Source organism: Diospyros lotus, chromosome 5 (assembly GCF_014633365.1).
Source record: "Diospyros lotus cultivar Yz01 chromosome 5, ASM1463336v1, whole genome shotgun sequence".
Classification (NCBI taxonomy): Eukaryota; Viridiplantae; Streptophyta; class Magnoliopsida; order Ericales; family Ebenaceae; genus Diospyros; species Diospyros lotus.
Window position 1 is genome coordinate 39,279,847 of NC_068342.1, and position 25,424 is coordinate 39,305,270.

General features: G+C 37.7%; 4 protein-coding genes across 12 annotated transcripts in view; 2 read left to right on the forward strand and 2 right to left on the reverse strand.

Moving 5' to 3' along the window:
• LOC127801073 (methylthioribose kinase-like) overlaps positions 1–25,424 on the forward strand; it is a 41,468-nt gene that overhangs the window by 13,408 nt on the left and 2,636 nt on the right. The window contains exon 7 of one of the 5 annotated variants that reach the window (XM_052335907.1): positions 18,357–18,810. The exons of 1 other annotated variant lie outside the window; for it this stretch is intronic. The gene's annotated coding sequence lies outside the window, so the exon portion shown is untranslated. Of the gene's footprint in view, positions 1–17,254; positions 17,605–18,356; positions 18,811–25,424 lie in introns of those variants that run through there. 3 more of the 5 variants (XM_052335909.1, XM_052335911.1, XM_052335906.1) reach the window with 3 other exon arrangements.
• On the reverse strand, positions 228–22,803 carry LOC127801074 (uncharacterized). Of its 2 annotated transcripts, XM_052335914.1 has the most exons (2): positions 22,553–22,803; positions 228–939 (listed from the first exon to the last, which is right to left on the reverse strand). In XM_052335914.1, the coding sequence occupies exons 1-2, from the start codon at positions 22,747–22,749 to the stop codon at positions 432–434; spliced, it is 705 nt and encodes a 234-aa protein (XP_052191874.1). In that variant the 5' UTR covers positions 22,750–22,803; the 3' UTR covers positions 228–431. The 2 variants fall into 2 exon arrangements, with proteins under 2 accessions (XP_052191874.1, XP_052191873.1); XM_052335913.1 differs by lacking the exon at positions 22,553–22,803 and having other exon boundaries at positions 228–1,199.
• On the forward strand, positions 7,575–18,810 carry LOC127801072 (methylthioribose kinase-like). 4 transcript variants are annotated; one of them, XM_052335902.1, is made up of 7 exons: positions 7,575–7,947; positions 9,971–10,280; positions 13,414–13,588; positions 13,710–13,911; positions 15,736–15,950; positions 16,675–16,850; positions 18,357–18,810. In XM_052335902.1, the coding sequence occupies exons 1-6, from the start codon at positions 7,762–7,764 to the stop codon at positions 16,844–16,846; spliced, it is 1,260 nt and encodes a 419-aa protein (XP_052191862.1). In that variant the 5' UTR covers positions 7,575–7,761; the 3' UTR covers positions 16,847–16,850; positions 18,357–18,810. The 4 variants fall into 4 exon arrangements, with proteins under 4 accessions (XP_052191862.1, XP_052191863.1, XP_052191864.1 ...); XM_052335903.1 differs by having other exon boundaries at positions 18,363–18,810; XM_052335904.1 differs by having other exon boundaries at positions 18,397–18,810.
• On the reverse strand, positions 21,816–22,470 carry LOC127801435 (uncharacterized; the record flags this gene model as incomplete). Its single annotated transcript, XM_052336595.1, has 1 exon — positions 21,816–22,470. A coding segment is annotated over one exon (426 nt), but the record flags the coding sequence as incomplete, so codon positions are not given.

Sequence of the window (25,424 nt, forward strand, 5' to 3'; positions counted from 1 at the left end):
ATTTTTTTGAATTATTGCATTTGCACTGTTTCTCGTCGTTTGTATTTTTTATTTCAACAAAAGAAATAAATCACAGATAGAGATTTTATCTCACTGTATAGAACAAAAAAATAGAACTCATAACCTTTTAATGGGAATCTCAATTTATAGTAATCTAACCAATTAATGTGCCTAGGACGGACTGCTAGGGCGATTCTTTGATGCTTGGAATGGGAGACAAATTCTTATTCTTTGATGCTTGGAATGGGAGACAAATTCTTATTAAGAATTTTATTTTCAGAGTGTAGCACATACACAAGCATTTATGATATATATTAATGTCTATCGGGTGCTTGTAATCACTACACAGCAAATCAACTGTCTTCCCCTACGGCTTGTTATGTCTAAGGTGGTATTATTATACTTAAGCCTTATAATCACTCATCAACTGTCTAGGTGGGATTGTTATACTTAGCCTTATAATCACTCCACAGCTCATCAACTGTCTTCCCCAACAGCTCCACAAAGTAGGCGGCACTGTAACCGCCTCTAATCTTCTTGTTCAGCTCCGCCACGAACCCGCCTTTCAGACCCTCAAGATACTCCAGAAACCTTGCTGTCACGTCGTAGCCTTGGTCCCACTTGTCGCCCTGGCCCGGCTTCACCCAGTGGGCGGCCGGATATCCCGCCGTCAGCCTCACATAGTCGGCGATCCCCTCTGTCAGCCCTCCCGGTGCCGGAGCCTCGTTGGTCCCGAACCACTGCCACACGTGCGTCATCTCGTGGTAGAGCACCCCCGTTATCTCCGTCTTGAGGTCGCCGGAATATTTTTCGATGTAGCTTGCGCTGACGTGGATCTCGTTCTTATCGAGGATGGTGTAGGCGACGCCGTCCATGACGTCGATGAATAAGCTGACGTGAGGGACGTTCTTCCGGTCGGCCTCGGAGGCTTGCTGGAAGGTCCGCCAGATGAAGTCGGTGGCGGAGGCCAGGGTTTGCTTGGCGTAGTTTTCGCCGATTTCATTGGAGAATCGGTCTCCGCCAACGGTGCCGGCCGCGTTATTGGTAACACTGTATTCGACGGCAAGGGTCCCTTGGAGGGCCGCCGCTAGAATAACCAGAAGAGGTAAGAGGAACATCGCGTTGGTGCTGGGCATTGCTCTGTTACAGCGATCTTTCTCGATCTTGTGTTTTCAGGTTGGCCGGTTTGTGTTTGCATTGCATCCTTAATTTATGGACGAAGGTCGCGTCATAGGCTGCCATGGCGGACCCTACTGGTCTTCTGCCTAAGTCAAGCGAAGACTTGGGTGGCCGCCTTAGTTAATTATTGGTCATGTATGTGGCTGCCCTTACGTACAATCGCGGTCCCGCATAGTCGGGATAAAAAAGTCATTTAAGTCCGTATATTTAATTTTTTTTGTAATATATTAAAATGATCGTAAAGTCATAATTTAATTAAATAGTTTATAAATAGATAAATTTATAAAAAAATGACAAATATTATGCATAAAGAAAATGCAATATTGTAGCCAAGTGGCTAACAAAGTTGGCCTATTCATATTCAATTTCAAATACGCCTACCCAAATTCATTTAAGTGTGGATTATTTTAATTTTTAATTTTAAATTTTAAATTTATTTTTAGTTTTGTGTTAGGAGTGTCTATTTTGAGATTGTTAAAAATGTATTCTTTTTGTTTATAATATTTTTTATTTTTTGAAAATATTATTTAAAATATCTAAAATGATTTTTTCCTGTTTAAATTTTTTTAAAAAAATTATTTTCAAAAATATATTTTTTAAAATATAAAAATAAACACTTTTTTATTATTTTAAATTAAAAATGATATGAAAATAGTAAAGAAAACATGATATTATTTTTTCTATTTTTTCTATCCAAACAATATCTATCTTCTCTCATTTCCTTTTTCTACTTTTTTTTTTCTACTATAAATTCTAAATTTTTTGTCCATATATAATATACAATTTGAAAATGGGATGAAAATTCAAGGGCTACATGACACGTGGCTGGTTAGAAGAAATAAACTTCTTGTTAAGGTAGAATGAACTCGACATTGACAAATTCCAACTGAAGATATTTAATTTTTAAAAAATAATATTTATCTAAGCCAATTAGAAATTACCATCCAACTTCCTTGAATCAAACAAAGTCAGTCTTGTTGGTCACCCACGCTGACTTGTCAACTCTGGAGGCTTGTTTGGCTGATTTTTTATCTTCTTGCATTCTATCATCACACCGTCACCGTGACGGTGACAAATATTTTTATATTATGTTTGGTCATTGAGATCTTAAATATGGTTTGAAATAAGTCTTTATATCGGAAAAAAATTGAGATGTCCTTGAATCATACTTAAGTAACGATCTGACTTATTTAATATTTTTTAAAATTTACGGTCCATTTTTTTTCAAACTAAATGAATGAACAAGTAAGTGATAAATTCAAGCTCGAGAGTCAACTTGACTTCTTAGGTAGATACCGATCGATACATAATTTTACACAAAAATAAAATTTAATCTATGACTATATCATATCACAAATGCATGTGACAACCAATTGTGCTGCCCAAAGAGGTTGATTTGAAAAAATGGAAGGCCCAATTCAAATCATCCTATTTCACTATTTCTTGAGTTCAAATTCAACAAATAGTATGAATGGCACTCATAAAGGTGTTTATTTATAGTTAATATGTGTCATTTTTGTAATTTTAAATGTTGATATAGGGCAGTTTTTCTAATTTTAAAAATTATTATTATTATTTTAATATTTAAAAATAAAATAAAAGATACAAAATATAATTAAAAAAATTGACCAATTAAACCAACTTAGATCAATCGGTTCACCAATTCAACTACGGAATTGATGAGTTTTTTGACAAATCACTTTTGGTCTCGGACCAAATTTATTTTCGAACAAGTTTCTATGGAATTGATAAAATAGGCAAAATACACGCACATGAGATACATTTATCATCTTCTTTGCCCACTTCGCGGACTACACTTAGAACATGAAGATAGAGAGAGGGAGGAGCAATTACTCAGTATTCTGAGCAAGGATAGGGATAGCGTTCGATCAGGCCAGAGCATAAGCCCCTCACCGGTTGCTTGCGGCGGATGCTCGAATCTCCGGTGAAGTTGTCGGCAGATTCTACGGCGCAAAACGAGAGGCTGAGAAAGAAAGTCGTCGCCACCACAACAGCCCCGCCTATCGATCCTTCCATGCCGGTCGGAGATCGCAAAGGAGCGGTAAGAGAGAGTGTGACTGCAACGACCAGAAATGGATTGGCTCACTTTGCGCCCTCTCAATTTCAACGGGGTAAATATCCAATGCCATTCCTTTGCGACGGAGTATAATAATATTTGTTTTCCTTTTCAAGTTAAATAATATTGTCGTCATGTGTATACATTAATATAGTATATTTTGTGTTGTATAAATATAAATATATAATAAATAAAATTTAGTTAAAAAATCAAAATAAATGTTTAAAAATTTAAAATAATTTTTAAGTTGAAAAATGAAATCAATATTGTCTCCGAGGAATACAGTCTCATAGAGATCGAACCATCTCTTAAATACTGTCTCTCGAATATCAGAATAACTAGGAGATTTGATAAGTTATTTTGAAAGACTTTTAGAGTCTCTCAATATTATAACAAGTTCTAAAATATTGTAAAATTCTAAAACTTATTATGTAAATTTTTGAATAATTTTGATATTTAAAAATTTTTCTGAGAATTATGTGAAAATGATAAATATTATCTATAAAAATTATAATTTTAATATATTTTAGAATACTAAGATCCACATTATCCGTAAAAATCATAATTTTAGTAAATATTGAAATGTAATATATACTTATCATAAAGTTTTATGTTCCTCTATAAATATATGAGTCCTTATTCAAAAAATGTATGTCTTTTATATTAATTTTAATAATACATTCAAGTTTTTAATAAAATTTAATATCCAATTTAAGTATTTAAGTGTTTACGCGAAAACTATCCAACACCATATGATCGCTCTCTTTCTTTAAGAGTCTAAATAGTTTGACAATAACATTTGATACTAATAAATTTATTGTTACATTCAACTAACAATAATATAAATATTATTAAAAATATCATAATTAAATATTCAAAAGACATTTTCGAAATACTATCACAACGTGTTCAAACTAAGACTACTACGAATAATTGAAAAATAATGTGTTTTCCATACTTAAGAAATAAAAAGGACATTTAAGTTAATTAATCATATAGTCCTTAAATTTTGAACATATAATTTGTGCGCTCTTTAAATTTTATTATTATTTTGTTAAATTAATTCTTAAACTCAATTTAATTTAATTAACATTTATTTATGTTATACGCCATTCCTGCTTCACTCCTCATGGGCCGAGCTCAGTCCAATGGGCCGGCCCAATCACTCAGAGCCTAGAAAGTTTAGGCGACCTCGTTAAAGGAAATTCATACACCACCGAAGCCCGTAAGGCAAGTACCTTGCGAGCTCTTGGTAAAGCCCCTAGCGCACTTTCAATAGTCGATTAACGAGCTCCCAGTAAAACCTTAAGTTCGCTGACCATCCAGATCGTTGGCATAAAACCTCTAGCTCGCATAAGTGGTAAAGCTGCTGGGAAGTCAGAGGTAGAGACCACTTATTTTATCTGCAACAGCCCATACTCCTCGTAATGAGGATCCCACTCCCGATTTTGTGTAGATGATAAGGGTTGTTTGTCCCCCATTATGTAATCACTGTATTTCTATATGTTATCTAAATTGAAAAGGCCATTTGGTATAAATAAGAATCGGAGATATCATGAGGGGTAGGGACAGAGAGAATAATCGTACACCGCTATTCTAAAAGAATAATCAAAGTGCGGTCGTGGAGTAGGCATCGTTTTGGCTGAACCACGTAAAAATTCTGGTGTTGACTCACGTCTGGAATTTTTGTTTTCTTCTTCTTGGCACTTTGAACTTACTCACCGCGACCCAAAACGAATCACTGTCGACTGAAATTGAACGTCGACATTTTGGTGCTAGAGCAAGGGGCCGCTCTAATTAATAGCCATGGCAAGAGGAAGGAATACTCAAAGTTTCGAGGCAGCGATCGACCCACCAGAAAATCACCACGATCGACCGCAAGACTTTCCACCAAATGGAGGACCCGTTGCCTTGACAGTATATATCCTCTTACCACCGCCATCCGGAGACACCACCGGCATACTGCTGCGATTTCCTGTTCAACCCGCTGTTCAAATTGCTGGAACATGGACGATCTGGGACTGACAGTAGCGCCAGGAGGCATTAGAGAATACAATAATGCAGCTCGCTAACGCAGTTAGAATTCTGGCCTAAGCTCAGGCGCGGGCTACCCACGATCCACCGGCTTCGCCTCGTAGGGTCCATCAACCACGAGAAGAGAGACCCCCACCCGTAGAAGAGGATATCGGGGATAACTATCCATTCCAAAATCACCACTCCCCCATCAGGGAAAGAAGTAGGCGATTGCAAGCCCAGCAATCAGCAGGACCGGACTCAACTGTGGAGGAGCTATATCAAAGGATTCGCCAGCTAGAAGAACGACAAGGAGTTCACAACCAGAATAATGGCCGTGGGGACAGAACGCCGTTCACCAGGAGGTTGAACTCGAACCCTTCCCCCAAAGATTTAAAGTCCCAAGCATGCCACAGTATAACGGGGACAGCGACCCCTATGATTACCTGAATGCGTACAACATACAAATGGATTTGCAGACAACCAGCTCACTGGCTAAATGCCGCACCTTCCCGGCAATCTTTGGTGATATTCCCAGAGCTTGGTTCAGGAGCCTCCCACCTCGCAGCATCAGCAGTTAGGAGGAATGCCAACAGAGATTCCTCAACCAATATAGGGCCCTAAGGAGGTAGCTCACACTACCCTGTCACCTCGCCACAGTGTTCCAGAAAGCGAATGAGCCCCTGAGGGATTATATCGCCAGGTTCAAACGCGGGGTAAGCAACGTCGAGGATCCCTCCGACGAAAGTATCTTGACAGCGATCTCCGCCGGGCTCTGAAAAGACGGGAAGCTCTACGAGAGCATCTACAGGACTCCGATTAAAGACCTGGGGGAATTTTACGAACGAACTTCCAAGGATATCCGATGGGAAGACGTCTTTGGGTTAAAGAAACCTATCGAGTTGAAAGAAGAAGCTGGGGACTCCAACCAAAATAAGAGAAGGAATAACGGAGATGCCGGAAGGGAAGCTCGGGGGGAGCACTCCAACAATGAAGTCTTCAAGCGAGCTCACAAGGCAGAAATAGATGAGCGACCTCAGAGGTTGCAGTGCTTTAACAGTTATTGTGCCATGTCCGACCCCCAAGAAAGGATCATCGCCATAGAAAGGAACAAAGAGGAGTTTGGGAAGTTCAACCCGTTGAGAACCCCTAACAAATTCATAAATAAGGAAAAATTCTACGCATATCACAACTAGGCGGGTCACAACACCTCCGAATGTTGGGCGCTAAGGGACGCCATTGAGGATCTAATAAGAAGAGGTCGCTTGAAAGATTACGTGGTGCGACTGACCAATCAATCGAGCGAACCACCGGCACAGCAACCGCTCCTCTCCAATGATGAGCGCTCACCAGATGTGCGAACTATCTACACGATTCATGGTGGACCTCACCTCACGGGATCCTCCCACAAATCTCACGACAAGTACGTGCGTGAGGCTAACTATATCTTGCTGGCGAGATCAGACGAACAACCGTTTCCCGTAAAGCGACCTAAGGGTAACCCAATTCCGGAAAAAATGGTTTTCTCGAAAGAAGAGGCCAGAGATGTCGATTGGCCGCACAACGATGCGTTCGTTATACTGGCCCAGATCGGCAACTCTGAAGTGCGAAGGATAATGGTGGACACAGGCAGTTCGGCAAATGTAATGTATAGAGCGTGCTATGATCAGATGGGTTTGGGACCAGAACAGTTGAGCTAGTCCTCAGAATCGCTTTACGGATTCACGGGGGACGCAGTGATCCCTGTCAGTCGGATTAGCCTTCCCCTTACCATTGGGGATGTGAATCGCCAGGCCACCACCTTGGCGAAGTTCCTAATTATAGATTGCCTCTCAGCATACAACGTCGTGCTCGGAAGGCCGGCAATGAATGACCTACGGCTGGTCATTTCAACCAAGTCGCTAACTGTGAAATTCCCGATCCCCAATGGAGTGGGATGTGTACGGGGCGAGCAACACCTCACAAGACGTTGCTATAAAGACGCCTTAAAAATGGGAGGCAAAGGAAAAAAAGTAAACATCATCCCAAAAGATGGCCCGCGATCGACTAGCTAATGGAGGGCTAATCGCGATCTGAATTCTCAGGAGATCGACTATGAGAGATCGACCGGTTCTGTGGAAAAGCTCGAAGATATATTTAAAAGGCGTTATTTGGTGTTTATGATTAGCATTTATAATTTATAGTTACATAAATATTTAAAAATGGATTTAAATTTAAAAAATGAAAAATTAAAATATATGGATCCAAACATAAATAACCATGCAAGTGTCCGTCAAAACGAGCAGGTTCATTGGATTCCAATTTTCAATCATCCGGTGGCTGACACTGAGAGTGAGAATCGGGTCCTCTTCGGGCTTTCACCAGAAGCTGATCAACCATCCATCATGCTTCATGCCACTTTCTGAAAAGTCTAATAAATAGTAAATACCCCTTTCTCTCTTAAACCCCACCGGCCACCCTCACTTCATCGCCGCCACAGACGGTAGCGGAAGATGGCATCCGACGGCTTCCGGGTGCTGGACGAGAAGTCTCTGGTGGAGTACATAAAGGCGGTGCCACACCTGTCGTCGAAGCTGGGCGATCAACTCGATGACCTTCAAATCAAAGAGGTCGGCGACGGTAATCTCAACTTCGTCTTCATCGTTGTCAACGGCTCCGGCTCCTTCGTTGCCAAACAGGTAGTTATTTCATCACAAAGTTGAGTTTCGTGTTCGAATTCATGGAATGCGAGGGTTTACTGCGCGGGGACTGTTAACTGTTGGGGCGGAGTTAGGATATTGAGCCGTTTGCTGCGTAGGCGATGCGAGTGGTGGAATTACGTGGGCGTGATGAATAAGTTTACGATGAAATAAATATGCTGAGAATTGGAAGTATGTGGGCTTGATAAAAAGCGGCTAATTATTTTATGGAAATACATATGTTGAGAATTAGAAAAAGAGGGAAACGCGGAGGATTTGGGTTTCGAAGCAATTTTTGGCAACGGTAGTAATTTGAGATTATCGAAATGCTCCAATTAAAACCAAGAACTGAATACTTGAAGTGTATTAATACCCGATTAGTATAACTAAATTTTGTGTATTTATATTAAAATACACTGCGTTTTGTGTAGAGATTAGGTAAGGTACACAATTTCAGGTACTGAAAGAGCCCTTGGCTGAAGGGAATGTAAGGGTGGACGGGGATAATTTAGAAGAAGGGTTGCTGCCATACTAGCAGGCCATATGACCATGTTGGGGTGGTTGTTCTACTTGTGGAACAGGGAGCCGAATGGATGGCAGTTTTGGGGGTATTGTTAAGCTTGGAATATCTTGTATAAACTATTGCTTTCAATATCTGCAACGTGAATTTCGATTTAATAGGTGGGGTGGGCATAGGTTGCTGAGCAACATCTTTCTGATCTTTAGAAAAATGGTTTATACTTATCACTAACAGTGCATTCGGGAGAGAGGATTGGAATAGAAATTAATTGAAGAGGGCTCTTCTCTTGAGGGAGAATGAAATGAATGGAAATGGATGAAAAACTTAATTTCTTGTTTTAACAACATTAACTTTAATAGTTTTTTTAAAAGTTCAAAATCGCCCTTGACTTAATAATGCTTTATCTTTCCACCAAGAGGGTATTAATGGTTATTTGTTGTTAAATATCCATTCATTTCGTTCATTTTCCTATCTCAAGCAAGGAGAGACGTTGTACATTGCTTTTCATTTCATACTCTCCCAAATGAGGAGAAAATATTTATATTTCATTCTGCTCCTTTTTTTTTTTTCCACCCATTTCCAATTTCATTCCATTACCAAGGGCCTGCTTGGTTCACTGGAATGGGAGTGGAGGGAAGGGAATGGGATTGGCAATGACAATGAAGTAAAATTGTGTTGGTTGCAACTTTGGAAAAGGAATCACCATTCCTAGGGAATTCCCATTCCATCATATTCGGAATGGTTTTATACCCTTAAAATCTGGATGAAATCCTAATTCCATTCCTTCAAAAATAGTTTCAATTATCTTTTTACTCTCCCTCTTTTTTGTAAGTTACAAAAATATCCTTAGACAAAAAATAAAAATAATATTTTATTATTTTTTTAAACTAAGCGTAGTTTTTTATTGAGTTATTTTTTTCATTCCATTCCATTCGTGCTAGCATACCAAATATAACAGTGGAATCCATTCCATTCCTGGCTATGCCAAACATAATAATGAAACTAATGGTTTCATTCCATCCTATTCTTATTCCCTTTGTCATTTCCTCTACTTCTATTCCAGCAAACCAAACAGGCCCTAACTCTCTCCCAAACGAAGCTAAGAAAGTGTAAGGTTGCACTTTTTGTGACTGAAAGGCCACTGGTTTGAGTGGGGGAAACAGACTCTATGCAGAGCAAGTTATTGCTGCTGGCAGAAACAACTTTCCTCCAACCCTTGCAATGCCAGATGCCTCTTGCATTGGGAGTTCCTTTTATACTTACCAATAAGAAAGGTTTCTAAGAATATTACTCTTTTGAACTCTTAAATCATGCTTCCAAGTTGGAGACTTTTATGGATATTATAACCCTGTTGAGTTCTTCCTTTGGATAAATATAACCATGCTAATTTTAAAGGACACTTCTACTTGGATATATTGAAAATCTACACATGAACACTAATTTGGACGTATTCCAATCAATAAAATTATTTCCATTTCTGAAAGTGGTTGTCGGGGTGGACAGGCTCTTCCGTACATCCGTTGCATTGGGGAATCATGGCCAATGACAAAAGAACGTGCTTACTTTGAAGCAGTGGCCCTGAAAGAGCACGGTGCTTTGTGTCCTGGTCATGTCCCAGAAGTCTATCATTTTGACCGCACTATGTCTTTGATTGTCATGCGCTACTTGGAACCTCCACATATAATCCTGAGGAAAGGATTAATTGCTGGAATTGAGTATCCATTGCTTGCCGAGCACATGTCAGAATATATGGCGAGGACTCTTTTCTTCACATCCCTTCTTTATCGTACCACTACAGAACACAAACAAGCTGGTAACTGTTCTTATTGGTTATATCCTGTGTCTTTTGAACTCACTTACCTTGTACCAGGAACACCGCCGCCGCGCCCCCCCCCCCCCCCCCCCCCCCGGTGGGTGGGGTGTGTAAATATAGGATTCGAGTTTAGCCATTGGATATGAACGCATACTCTTGTCTGAATATATTTTCTCCTGGCATGTTTTTACATGTTTCTAATATATTAAGGAAAAACCTACCAAACACTTGCTTTTTGCTTGATTGAAAAGGTAAATGAAGTAGTGGTCTGTTTTACACACAAATTTTGGTGTAGAAACATGTAGACACTAAAACAGGCTTTGCATATTTTCTCTCAGTATGCCTTTATTGTATTTTTTTTGGGTGGAATTATGCCTTTACTTATTTCTAGACTATGAAAGAAAAAAAAAAATATCAAACACTTTCTGACAAATTGAAAAAGGTAAATGAATTAGTGGTCTGTTTTACACTGAGCTATTGTGAGAATAGGTCAAGAATGGTAAACCTCATGCATGAGGATTTATTAGAAGATTTCATGTCTAGACACAATAGATAATATATTCATTAGGAATGTCCTGACAAGTGTTAGACATGCGTGAAATGTGTCATTTACTTTAAAACTTGAATGATGCATACATTTGTCACTTCTATATAAAAAACTTGTTACAAGTTTGAAGGAACTTTTGCTTGCTAGTCTTACTTGATTCTGGTGGTTTACAAGTGATTGCTAGCAGCTTTGGTACTTGTTAGGTCCTTTATGGCTCTACCATATGATACATAGGCTCCTTCTCGACCTTGAACAAGGTGGAGGTTACCAACTAATTTTTCCTCCTCTGTTGATTTTTTTCCTTTATAGTTTAGATTATTCCAATTTGTTTATGGATAGGGTTTTCTAAGATAGATAAAGATTCTAGATTTTTTTTTTTTTCCATTTTTCCAATATATCGAACTTGGAAAAATTTTCTCGGATTTTTTGCACAATAAGTATTAATATATTTGAAATAGAAAGAAATTATTATTTTCTTGTATGTGATTGCTTTTTTTTTCCCTATTTTCTTTTCATTGTGTTGTATCTTGTTTTTTTAAATTCTACTTGTTATGTCTATACTAATGTATTCTGGAAGGAAAATAGAAGACCAAAAAAGGAAAACATATTATCATGTATGTACAAAGCATCTATTAATTGTAAATGAAATATATATAAATATTGATTTGTTTGTTCTTAGGATTTCACATGTTGTACAACTTTTAAAAATTTCCATGTTGTCAAAGTTGTCTCTTGTATCTAAGCTCCTAAGATAATAACTGCTAGTGCATTTTTTTCACTTTAATAAAAATGTAAATGTTAAAGTTTTTCCTTGCATGCTTTTAGTTACATGAAAATTATTTACATATATTTTGAGATATAAGGGAAAATTCATAACAAAAGACCGTTGCTCTTGTGATATACGTCCATGCCACGTTTCCCTTTCTTTCATCCATATATACTTTATATCAGGTTGCTACTATTGACTGCACAGCAAGGTGAAGAGAAAGTGGTTGACTAGAGGTAATATGATTAGGGTTCATAAAAAGAAAAAAAAGAAAGATTGCAAGCATAAGGTTTAGATATTGATCATTGGCATGCTCCAAATATGTTGAAATAGTGAACAATCTAGAAAATAAGAAATATGAGTGACATCTACACTCAAAACTGCTAAAGGCTTCCAAACTGATTCTTCAACTAAGGAAAAACTTCCCTTTAACTCTGATCTTGTTTTACAGCAAGAGAACCCATTAATGGATAATAGAGAACCCTAAAGACTTGATTCAACAATCTGAAAATCAGCCCATATAATATGTTAATGACTTAAGACATAATTTCAGCAAACTATCAAATCCCCAAATAACTAACTTGCTGATTGTGGCCCAGCAAAGGAGCTCTAACAAACTCAATATGAAACTGTTGAACTATGCTTAACCATAATGGGAACTAGAGAGCATGGAACTATTGAAAAATAAAAAAAAATCGGCATAGCAAATTTCTTAAACCCCTAGAATGACTTCAAACCTTAACAAAGAATATGAGCAAAAGGATCTGTAACTAAATGGAAAAATCAAGGAGTTATTAATATAATACTACTGACAATCTATTAGTGCTGCATAATTGCTTTGGAGTTGCTGTCTTCTCAGCACTCTGGCATCATTAGGTCATAGGCCAATCTGCAGCCTGAGTGATTGTCTTCCATGTGATCCTCTCTTTGGTAGTGCCACTTTGGTCAAAACTGTGTCAATTTCATCAAATGATGATGCAGTACCCATATCTGTTTTGTTTTTTGATTTTGTGTGTTGCGGCTTACTTTATAGGAGAGTTGCTTTTTTAGTTTTTTGGTCTCCTAATGCTACATCTATCTCCTCAAATTCTTAGGGTGTTTTGTTGTGAATACAATTATCTTTAAAAAAAAAAAAAAAATCTTGCTTTTGAAATTAAAAGTTTTGCTGATTCATTTTTTTAAATGATCTTCTTAAGCTTATCTGTGTTTTTGTTGTTATTCAGTTCCTGTGGATCGACTTTATATTTCAATGTCTGATTTATATTAATAGAATGTTGATTCATTATATTTCACGTATAAAAGTAATCATCACTATTAAAGAGCCAAATATGCCACAACCCTTGTACACAAGATGTATATATAGGAAATGGGACAAGTAAAAGGAAAGAAAAGTCTTACCTTACCAATTTAATAAAAGAAAGTGGAATTGGAAGTCCATTTGAGTAAAAAGTAGGACGCTTGGTGTATTTGCTTAATTTCCAGAAGCACAAATTCCCTTCTTCAAAAGTGTGTGCGTCCCAAGGCATTCATAAGTCTTTAACATTCTTTTTCTCCAGTTTTCTCTAAATTTCTTGACATCTGGCAACATGATGTTGGCACTATATAATTCCTAAATAGAGATACAGTGGAGGGAGGGTCTCCTCTATAATCCAAGCAATGGATATCAGTGAATCCTCGTTATTCTGCCAGTTAGTTGTCTATTTTCAGGATCTTTTGCAGAAGTTATTGTATGCACCCACTTTTGCTCACCTTATGATTCTAATGGCATTCTTGTAGCTTTGAATTCATGAAACTTATTATTTACCTGAATGCTTTTGCAGTAGCGGAATTTTGTGGGAATGTGGAGTTATGCAGGCTCACCGAGCAGGTTGTCTTTTCTGACCCTTATAAAGTGTCTCAATATAATCGTTGGACTTCTCCTTATCTTGATCGTGATGTGGAGGCAGTTCGTGAGGATAATGCTTTGAAGCTTGAAGTTGCTGAGTTGAAATCTATGTACTGCAGCCATCTTACTAGAACAGTTTTGGGATGAATTTAGCAGTTTTACTAATTAAGTGTTCATTATTTGTTTATGGATGATGAAATTTCCTCATACTAGCTGGTGGCATTTGTACAGGTTTTGTGAGAGAGCCCAAGCCCTTATACATGGAGACCTCCATACTGGTTCTATCATGGTTACGCATGACTCAACTCAGGTTATAGATCCAGAATTTGCTTTCTATGGGCCTATGGGGTTTGATATTGGAGCCTTCCTGGGAAATCTGATTTTGGCCTTCTTTGCCCAAGATGGTCATGCAAATGGGGAGAATGACCGAAAAGTATGTCCTACCTATTCATATATCTCATACTCGTTCAGTTACATTTAGCTGTTCCAACTATTTTGCTATTTCTGGGTTGGGTGGGGATGTGAAGGCAAGTGAAATGTATGACTTTCCGTACTTGCTGTCTAAGGAAGAAAAGAATGTTTGACCCTCTTTTTTCCCGGCACTTTTGTTTGCCCCCAAATTTGGGAGGGTTTTCAAATCAAAATATTAGGTCTAGAGATCACAAATTTTGTTCTTACTTCTAACTACAAGCCAATTTCTGTATGCCCCCTCTATGGATAAGCACATTACTCTGTTGCTTTCACTTCCCCTCTCTTCCAAACAGTATTACTTTATGTCCTCTCCTGCCCTTCCTTATCAATTATTATTCAGAGGAAGAGTAACCCTTCTCCTCTTTTATAATTTTTCTTCCCCTTCTGATATGTTGCCCATCAACAATATGTGCTACTAGGCTGCCCACTGATGTCTGATTTACCTTTTGGATTTTTTTTTTCAACTTAACTGAATATTTTCCCAATTATATGTGTCAACTACTGAATACATGGATTGTAAGTTTAGTAGATGTATAAATGTGGATAATGTTATAGGGAGACTTAAAAATCAAGTCATTTCAAGAAAAATCAGTTCAAATATTTCGGTCTGATTATCCAAAAAGGATGGGTAGATTGTTGAGGATCTCACTCACAGAATTAAAGTAAGATGGTTAAAGTGAAGAATTGGTTCTAGTGTTTTATGTGATTGTAAAATATCTTTAAAGCTGAATGGAAAGTTTTATCAAACAACAATAAAACTATTTTTATTATATGTTACTGAATGTTGGATAGTAAAGCACATTTAAATTCAATTAATAAATGTGTTATTTATCAATGGCGTAAATTTGAGCTTAATTAATAAAACTAAAAATTTCAATATTTAATTAATAATATGATAAATTTATTTTTATCCAATTAATAAAAAGTTAAATTTATGTTTAATTAATAAATTTATATATTTCAAACCTTATTAAATATATTTATATTTTTTCAAAAGTTAAATTTAAATAAAAATAACAAATAAAAAAAAACAAAAGCAAACCAATTGCTGGAGGGTTTTGTTGCTAATGGAACCCGATGTGATGGGTTCTGGAACCTGCTGTTGAGACTATGGGCTTCAGTGATCTGAAATCCAGAGAGAGAGAGAGAGAGAGCTGCCACTGTTGCTGCTTCTGGCAAACAGCAGTGTTAAGGATTTTGGGAGTTGGTATGGAAAATTTTTATTTGTATGAGGGTATGTTTGTCTTGTCCTTGGTTAAAATAGGCTTTTTTTGTGCAGCTTATAAGCTTCAAAATAAAAAAAAAAATTTGGGGTGAGATAGCTTTTGGAAAGTGCTTCATGAAGAACTTTTGAGCTATGAAGCTTAAAAGCTCATTTTCAACAGGCAAACAAATAACTAAAATTAAAAAGCTCATATGCAGCTTATAACCTGGTGCTGACCAGCTTTAAGCATGTATTATGTTTTCTTAAGGAATTTCATTTAGATAATGGCTTGTCAAAAATCCAATGGTTTGTTTCAAGTAATGGACTAGGATAACATGTAGTCTATGGTATTTTGTCATTTTGTTGTCCTTGCTCTATGGAGAAAACTATGGGAATGCATTTTGTCTGTGACTGCATTTTGCTTGTGACTCTGTATCATGCACGTAATGCCCTCATGATTGTGTTGGTGTTATAGCGACGTTAAACTTGATATAAATATGATAGCTTTGTCCTTTCTTTGATTAAGATAAATGGTTACTCTACCTTTATACTTAATGATTAAAAAGCATGCCATTTATGCAGTCTTATAAAGAATGGATATTGAGGACAACTGAGGAGACATGGGATCTCTTCCACAAAAAATTTATTGCTTTGTGGGATGAGTATAAGGATGGCTCCGGTGAGGCTTATCTTCCAGCAATTTATAACAACCCTCAGCTTCAGCTCCTTGTAAAACAGAAATTCATGGAAGATTTGTTCCATGACAGTCTTGGTTTTGGTACCGCCAAAATGATAAGGTTAGATTTAGAGATCAACCTCCTTCACTGCTTGCTTGAATTTCTATTCCCTTAGCTTTTATTACCCATGCTATTATGTCTTTATAACTGTTGCCAACGAAGTGTCAAGTGTATCAGAAAGAATTACCGAGTTCAACAAATTCTAATAAGAAATCAGGTGACGGTGACTACAGTTCGATTGCCATATTTTGGGACTTGGTTGTAATGATGCAGATAGGAATATTATATGAATGCTATTCCAATTAAGCTTTGAAATGTTTAACAAACATGTCCTTTGCCCACTTTCCCGAAGCAATATTTTCATGGAAGTTATCATCTGTTGATATTTTACTGGTATTACCACTTAGGTAGTTCATATTGCCCATAAAGTTAATCCTTTATCTAAAATTTGAAATATAAATAAAAATTTGTTTGCAACTGCTTGTGGTTTAGAAACATGTTTAAGATGGTAGACTCATCAGATGGATTAATTTATCAAAACATGGTAATATATGTAGTTGTACTTTTACTTTCGTTTTTAAACATCACATTGTAATTGAATCCTGTGTCAATTGGCTGTTGATGCATTAAGAAGCCAGTGTTGTTGCTCACTAGATGTTCCATAGTTTTAGGTGGATGGTCTATTGATTCAGTTATCTGTTTACAGGGATAGATTAACAATACTAAGTTTTGAATTGATTGATGAAAATATCAATGTGCTGTGGGTTTTTTGTCTTGATCACAGGCGAATTGTTGGAGTAGCTCATGTTGAGGATTTTGAATCAATCAGTGATCCTGGCAAAAGAGCAGATTGTGAGCGTAGAGCTCTCGACTTTGCCAAGATGCTTATGAAAGAAAGGCGGAAATTTCGCAGCATCAGCGAAGTTGTTTCTGCAATCCAGAAAGTCCATCCATGACAAGGTACTGGGTAACATGTTACACATTTTTCCATGTCATATAGCTCCTGATTCTAGTACTGCTTGGATGCTCTTAACTTGATTGGGGATTTTGATTATCACGTCATTATGAAACAAGCTGATAGTTTGTTACATACTGAAAAAGGGTATAAAAGAAAAACAAAGGAACAAATTGCATCGGTTGTGTTATGATTGTTGAAGCTGAACTGGTCTATTGTGCCCTACCCTGAGATTTCCTAAACCTTTGATCTGCTTCTGGGGAATGATAACATGAAAAAGATGGACTTTAGCAGATAAAAGATACCATTAACTAGAGTCCCTCAAAGCCCTACTCCTAAACCATGCATAGTTTAGAAATCTGATAAATAGTTGCAGCTTGCTCATCTAACTTGGATGCATAAGCTGCAGGCGTTGCTGCTCGCTTTGCCTCATAATCGCACTATATCCTGTTGATGGTAAATTCGGGTTCAGATCTCAACGAGCTTTGGTTTCCTCTCTGGGCGCTTGGTGGCGTGCTAGTATAGTTTTGTCAATGTTGCACTGGAGTATGAGAGTCAAGACTGCAGTTGTGGAGCTTGTTAGTTGTTAAGATGGCACTGTAAGAGTTTCCTATGGGTTGTATTGTAATATTGTTTTTATCGGCTTCTTGTAGGTCTAAATCATTACGTGGCCGATGGCATATTACAAAAGAATAATGCTACTTGTAGAGAAAGGTTTAGAGAAAAGTTTACCAAAAATAATAATTTATTTTTAAATTATTTTTTGGCCATTTTCTCTTATGCCCGCTCAGCTGCCCAATTCACTTTCACTCTCTCTCTCTCCCTCTCTCTCCCCCTCCCTCTTCCACTATCCCTCTCTCTGTTTCACTCACTTACTGACTCACCCACGCCACCCAAACTTCACTCATTCTCTCTCTCTCTCTCTCGGCCTTGAGGGCGGAACGTGCCATCGTCGTCGCCGTCACTCTCGCCACCATTGCTCGCATCGCCGTCGCCCAAGGATGTCTTCGCCTGCCGTCTCCCCCGCCAATGCCGCGAGCACCGCCCGCCGTCGCCCTTCCCCCCCTCGCACCGCCGTTGTCCCACCCTCAAATTGCCCTCCCTCCCAGTTGGCCACAGAAACGCGCCACTGCCAGTCGCCCCCCATTCGCTGGTCACAGAAACTCGCAATTGCCGAAAGTTCAAGCTTAGATCTATGGAGATTTAGTCGTTAGATTTTGTTTATTTTTTGGTATGTGGGTCAATGTTAATAAAGGTGTCGGGTGATTGGCTCTGATCGCTGGAAGCCACCGTCGCCGGTGGCGGCAGTTGTGGCTGATTTAGATTGTTTTTGCGAGTATATGCATATATTTATATTTTTTTATTTTTCTGCTTTAGTTTTTCTATTTACTTCTTTGCTTCTGTTGTTTTGTTTAGATGATGATTTGGTTGTAAAAATGGAAAATAAAGAACTTGATTTATTTTTTGAGTTATAAAAAAATTATTTATTTTTTTTATTTAATTGTGTGCATGTTGAGGAGGAGTTTTGGATTTGGACTTGTGGAGAATCAGGATCGCAGGGTTGATGGCACTGAAGCCGCTCTGAAGATGGCTTCGGACAGCTTGATTTGGTGGAAGGAGGCGGAATCTAAGACCATCGATACGATGGTCGAGTTGGATTTTAGAAAAGAGCTCAATGGGTGGAGAGAAATGGATGGAGAGTTGGTGGCGGAGGCTGCAAAAGAGATTGAGCTCACCATATTTGGACTGTTGGTGGAGGAATTGTAAGAACTAGAGAGCTAGTTTGATCTTGACAACTGGAGTTTTTTTTTTTTTGGGGGGGGGGGGTGGGGGGAGAGGGGGAGGCATCATCAAATTTCTCTTCATCCAAAGTGATTCTTGTATTCGAAGATGTTGATTCAAGAATCATAGTCTGACTTGTACATATATTTAGACATGAACATAAGCGCATTTATTTTCCTTTTATCTTTTCTGTTCACAAATTCTAGTTCTAAACATAGCATTTGGACCTTATCTTAACTAAACTTAGTCAGTGACACAATTAAGATTAGCAATACAAATACATGCATAAAAAGAGTCTTAACAAAATTTACACTAGAAGCCTATGTTGCTGCGATCATTTAGATAAAATTTTAACACTATTTTCATGTGAAAATGTTTCCTACGATGCAGATTGTTTATATAAATTAAATAGTGCCAGTTGCGCTCTCTTCCTCTAAACATGCATCAAAATTTCACAGAATCACTGTTTGAAGTTAAAGAAAACTTAAAATTAAAAAAAAAAGGGAAAAAAATGAAAAAACAAAAGCTTCAATGTTGTCGGAGCCCATACGGGTTTAGATGGCCGAGACCCAGGTGGGTTCTGGCCGATGGGTTCCAGCCATTATTGGAACCCAACATTCGGAGAGAGGGCAGGGTTTGTTTCACGATGGAGCTCGGTGACAGAGAATGGGTGGTTATGGTGAGACGGCAGTAACCTTAGCTAGAGAAAGTGATGACAAAGGCAAGCATGGTGGTGATCGACAGTTTTAGGTGAAGACCCACAGAGGGGAATTTGGTCGCCAGATAGTCCCCGCCCATGGCATCGGTGAGAATCACGGCGGACTTGAGATCAACGAGCGGTGCTCACGACATTGGCAGGGGAGACGACGAGCGACGATGGTGGCGCCATCCTTGGGTGACGGCGGTGCGAGCATCGGTGGCGGGGGTGACGGCGACGGCAACTGAGCAGGCATAAGAGAAACAGAGAGAGGGATAGTGGAAGAGAGAGAGAGAGAGTGAGAGTGAAGTTGGGCAGCTGCGCGGGCATAAGAGAAAATGACCAAAAAATAATTCAAAAATAAATTATTATTTTCGGTAAACCTTTCTCTAAACATTTCTCTACAAGTAGCATTATTCATTACAAAATAGAGTTCTAATTATCACTCTTGTCGGTAGAGAGGGTTAAGACTACGAAATTTGAGGATGTAAATCTGATTTGCTTGTTCTTTTGTGTAGTGTGACTCTATTATTGCTCTCATCTGGGAAATTCTATCTACAGCCCGTCAAATTATTCTTCATAGCTCATACCATATAAAATTTTAAAATTTTTATTTTAGCCCCACATCCCACTACCTCTTTCGACCACCCCTACCGTCGTCTCACCTCTCTCTTTTTCTCTCACACCATATACACACAACATATACGTGTGTATATATATATATATATATACACAGGCGATAACCATGGCTTCCGATCCACCGCCATTAGCCAACCTCCCCACCACACGCACTCTTGCTCTCTTTTCGTGCAATGGTCGCGAGCCGTATTAGAGAGAGAGGGGGTTGGTTGTTATGTCGACCCACACACACATACACCATATATATATATATATACACCCTCACTCACACACACGATTTCATGGCCGCGACCATGGAAGCCGAGCCACCTGGTGGAGAGAGAGAGAGTGAGTCGACCATGGTCGACCTCCCCACACACATTTATATATATATATATATATACACACACACACTCACACACACACATTTATATATACACACACTCACACACACACACATATATATACACACACACACGCATGGCCGCGGCCATGGAAACCTCTACATTGCGAGATGGGGGGTTTCAGCAACCTCCGCATCTCACAGTGCGAAGATTTCCATGGTCGCGGCCATGCGCGCGTGTATATATATATATATATATATATATGGGGGGAGGGGTCGGCCATGGCCGACCCACTCTCTCCGTCAGATGGGTCGGCTTCCATGGCCACGATTGCCATTGCCGCGGCCATGAAATCGTGTGTGTGTGAGAGAGAGAGAGTGTGTGTGTGTGTGTGTATATATATATGTGGTGTGTGTGGGGGGGGGTCGGCCATGGCAGCCGACCCATTCTCTGTTTGTCTCTCTCTTTCTGATACGGCTCACAACCATTGCACAGAGAAAGTAAGAGTGTGTGTGGTGGGGGGCGGCTAATGGCGGTGGGTTAGCAGCCATGGCTGACGCCCGTTTGTATATAATATATATACGTATGTGTTTGTGTATGTGTGTATATGGTCCGAGAGAAAAAAAAAAAAAAAGGTGAGGCGATGATCGAAGTGGTCAGAGGAAATAGTGGGTTGTGGGGCTAAAATGGGAATTTTAAAATTAGTGTAGAATTTTGCATGGTGTGAGATATGAAGAGTAATTTGACAGGCTGCTAATAGAATTTTCCCTCTCCTCTTTGTGCAAAGCACCAACCATTACTATTTTTAGGGCTATTTCCCAATCTCCAAAATGAGTATTTTGGGTCAAATCTATATTTTTGTCTTTATATTTTTATATTTTTTTGTGTAATTATTCAATTTTTTTTATTATTTCAATTATACATTTGGATCTATATTTTTGACTTAATTTAATTCTATATATTTTGATCTCTTTTTTTTTATGGTAATTTAAATTTTTTATTATTTTAATTGTACCTATATACTTATATTTTTTAGTCAATTTAATTTTTATTTTATTTTATTTTTATACACATGAAAATACATGAGTTTTGAAAATGTTAGTTTAGATGTGTAATTGGAACAACGAAAAATTTGAATTATCACGTTAAAAAAAGGTTTGAGTCAAAGTGTAGGAGATTAAATTGACTTAAAAAATTTAATTGACTACATTGAAAAAAAGTTAAAAATATATAAGTAAAAATATATATTTGGGTTCTTTTATTTTTTATCCAAAATAATGTAGAAAGGCCATAAGATAGGTTTTGAAAATATTGGGATTAAACCTAGCTTGGTCATTCTTGGGATGATTGTCTTTGCATGATTATTAGTGTTTGTGTCATCGATTATCCTACGAGAGATAAATCGTAAATTGGGCGTTTGATTCTTGTTCAGGATGAAAATTAAATTCACAATCTATTGAATTGATATTTAACAAATTATTTTTTCCATCGATATATGTCCAGAATTAAGGTTGCTTTGATACTTGGAATGGAAGACAAATTCTTATTAAGAATTTTATTTAAGAAAATGATAAAATAATTTCCAAAGTGTAGCACATACACAAGCATTTATGATATATATTCATGTCTATGGGGTAGGGGGTATTATTCTACTTAGCCTTATAATCACTACACAGCAAATCAACTGTCTTCCCCCACGGCTTGTTATGTCTAAGGTGGTATTATTATACTTAAGCCTTATAATCACTCATCAACTGTCTAGGTGGGATTGTTATACTTAGCCTTATAATCACTCCACAGCTCATCAACTGTCTTCCCCAACAGCTCCACGAAGTAGGCGGCACTGTAACCGCCTCTCATCTTCTTGTTCAGCTCCGCCACGAACCCGCCTTTCAGACCCTCAAGATACTCCAGAAACCTTGCTGTCACGTCGTAGCCTTGGTCCCACTTGTCGCCCTGGCCCGGCTTCACCCAGTGGGCGGCCGGATATCCCGCCGTCAGCCTCACATAGTCGGCGATCCCCTCTGTCAGCCCTCCCGGTGCCGGAGCCTCGTTGGTCCCGAACCACTGCCACACGTGCGTCATCTCGTGGTAGAGCACCCCCGTTATCTCCGTCTTGAGGTCGCCGGAATATTTTTCGATGTAGCTTGCGCTGACGTGGATCTCGTTCTTATCGAGGATGGTTTAGGCGACGCCGTCCATGACGTCGATGAATAAGCTGACGTGAGGGACGTTCTTCCGGTCGGCCTCGGAGGCTTGCTGGAAGGTCCGCCAGATGAAGTCGGTGGCGGAGGCCAGGGTTTGCTTGGCGTAGTTTTCGCCGATTTCATTAGAGAATCGGTCTCCGCCAACGGTGCCGGCCGCGTTATTGGTAACACTGTATTCGACGGCAAGGGTCCCTTGGAGGGCCGCCGCTAGAATAACCAGAAGAGGTAAGAGGAACATCGCGTTGGTGCTGGGCATTGCTCTGTTACAGCGATCTTTCTCGATCTTGTGTTTTCAGGTTGGCCGGTTTGTGTTTGCATTGCATCCTTAATTTATGGACGAAGGTCGCGTCATAGGCTGCCATGGCGGACCCTACGGGTCTTCTGCCTAAGTCAAGCGAAGACTTGGGTGGCCGCCTTAGTTAATTATTGGTTATGTATGTGGCTGCCCTTACGTACAATCGCGGTCCCGCATAGTCGGGATAAAAAAGTCATTTAAGTCCGTATATTTAATTTTTTTTGTAATATATTAAAATGGTCGTAAAGTCATAATTTAATTAAATAGTTCATAAATAGATAAATTTATAAAAAAAAGGACAAATATTATGCATAAAGAAAATGCAATATCGTAGCCAAGTCACTAGCCAAGTTCGTCTATTCATATTCAATTTCAAATACGCGTACCCAAATTCATTCAGGTCTAAGTGTGTGTATGGATAATTTATCTAATTAATATTCTTAATATTTGAAGTGCCATCTTTATAATATAATATAATATTTTTATTTAGATAGTATTTATTAATCAAGATATAAATCAAAAAAGATAAAATATAAAAGTATTTTAAACTTTTATCTTTTTAAATGTATTTGTTAAACTTATTTGATGGCTATTAAAAAAAAGTCACGTGATTTCTTATCTAATATTTTCTAAATATGTTTATCTAAAGAGATGAGAGATAAACATATTTTGAATATTACATATAAGAAAAAATAAAGCATATATTCTCTAATGTATTTTAAAAAAATTAATAAATAATTTAATAAAAATTTTAAAATATTTCTCAATTTTATCTTAACAATTTTATATCTTGATCTAAAAAATATTTTAACATTATCTTGATATGATTTTATTTTATTTATTTTAACAAATATTACTTTAAAGGTTAAGATCTTTTGTATCCACAACTTTAAGTTTAGTTACAAGTAAAGATGGCAAATGGGTCGGGCGGCCCATAGGCCGGCCCGGCCAGCTAGCCTCACGGCCTGGCCCGACTCGATATTGTAGCAGACGGGTCGGGCTGGCCTAACTAGAAAAATATGGGTCGTGCGGGGCCATTGATCTATGACTTGCGGCCCGTCCTACCAAAATAGTCTGTGTGACGGCCAATCAAAAAATTAAAAAAAATTAAAAAAATATGTTTGTAATTAGTAATTATAAATATATTTTAAACATAATAATTAAAAATTATGTTTGTAAAATTATGTTTACTGTAAGCATTATATTTACTGATTGTTTAAAGTAAACATTATGTTTGTATTATAAACATATTTTAAAAATTATTTGTTATATTTAAGAAAAAAATTAAAAAATTATGTTTAAAAATTTAAAAATAAATAGCCCACGAGCTGGCCCATATAGCTAGACCCATGGGTCGACCTGGCTCAATAGGCCCACGGGCCAGGCCGGCAAGCCTCAGCACGACCCGGCCCGCCTTGGCCCATTTATTAAGGGCCATAGGGTTGTGCCAGGCCCCAATTTCCAATGCCTCGGCCCTGCCCGGCTCGGCTCTTTCGCGGGCCAAATTCAGCCCCGCCAACCAAATGGGTGGATTAAACAGGAGAAGGGCTAGGCCGGCCCGGCCCGGCCCGCCCATTTGTCATCTCTAGTTACAAGAAACCTTAATTCTATTTATATCTACTAACGTATATGCGTGCCTAAAGACACAGTATAAATAATATTAAGATTAAAATGCAATGATAATTTATACGTATTGTAATGTTTTAATATTTTGAGAATAATAATAATTAATTTATTATATTTAAAATATTTTTTAATATCTATTAGAGATTATAATTGAGAAAACTAATGGATTTAGAGTTAGTGGACTAAGTTGAAAAAGAAAAAGCTAAGTAAATGGGTTTAGAGTCAGTGGGCTAAGTTAAAAAGGGAAAGGCTAAGTAAATGGCTTTAGAGCTAATGGGCTAAGTCGAAAAAAAAGAAAGGCTAAGTAAATGGGTCTAGAGTTAGTAGACTAAGAAAGTGAGGTTAAAATTAATAGAATAAATGAAAGAATAATTTATTCAAAATAAGATTTAGTGGAAAATAATTAAGGTGACAAAATAATTAAAGATAGTGGGTGAAATAATTGAGAAATGTGAGAGACAAAGTAAGGTGTGGACAAATAATTAAAGATTATATGTGAGATTTAGTGAAAAATAATTAAGAAATGTGACAAAATAATTAAAGATAATGAGTAAAATAATTAAAAAATGTGGGAGATAAAATAGGGTGTCGACAAATAATCAAAGATAATGAGTGAAATAATTGAGAAATGTGAGAAACAAAGTATGGTGTGGACAAATAATTAAATATTACGGGTGAGATTTAGTGAAAAATAATTAAAAAATATGACAAAATAATTAAAAATAATGGGTCACTATAATTATGCTAAACTTAATTCAACCTTCTATAAATAGAGAAAATTTGAAAGGTTTGAGTACTTAAATTAGAAAGAGAAAGGTTGTAAAAAATAAATATTTGAGAATGAGAAAGAGATTTGAAAAAGAGAATGAAAGAAATAGGAAAAAAATAGAGAAAAATACCAAAAATTTCTAGAAAAATTCTATAGGTTGGGTTTAATAGTTCGTGTGAAAATTTGTGACAAAAGGCGTTACTGGATACGCAAACTGAGACTTTGTCGCAATATAGAAGAA

Coding starts and splice junctions, on each gene's coding strand:
- LOC127801072 (XM_052335902.1), top strand. CDS start 7,762: ATGGCATCCGACGGCTTCCGGGTGCTGGACGAGAAGTCTCTGGTGGAG. Junction 10,281..13,413: donor TACAGAACACAAACAAGCTG/GTAACTGTTCTT, acceptor ATGCTTTTGCAG/TAGCGGAATTTTGTGGGAAT. Junction 13,589..13,709: donor GTTGCTGAGTTGAAATCTAT/GTACTGCAGCCA, acceptor GCATTTGTACAG/GTTTTGTGAGAGAGCCCAAG.
- LOC127801074 (XM_052335914.1), bottom strand. CDS start 22,749: ATGCCCAGCACCAACGCGATGTTCCTCTTACCTCTTCTGGTTATTCTA. Junction 940..22,552: donor ACCGACTTCATCTGGCGGAC/CTTCCAGCAAGC, acceptor CATCTGGCGGAC/CTTCCAGCAAGCCTCCGAGG.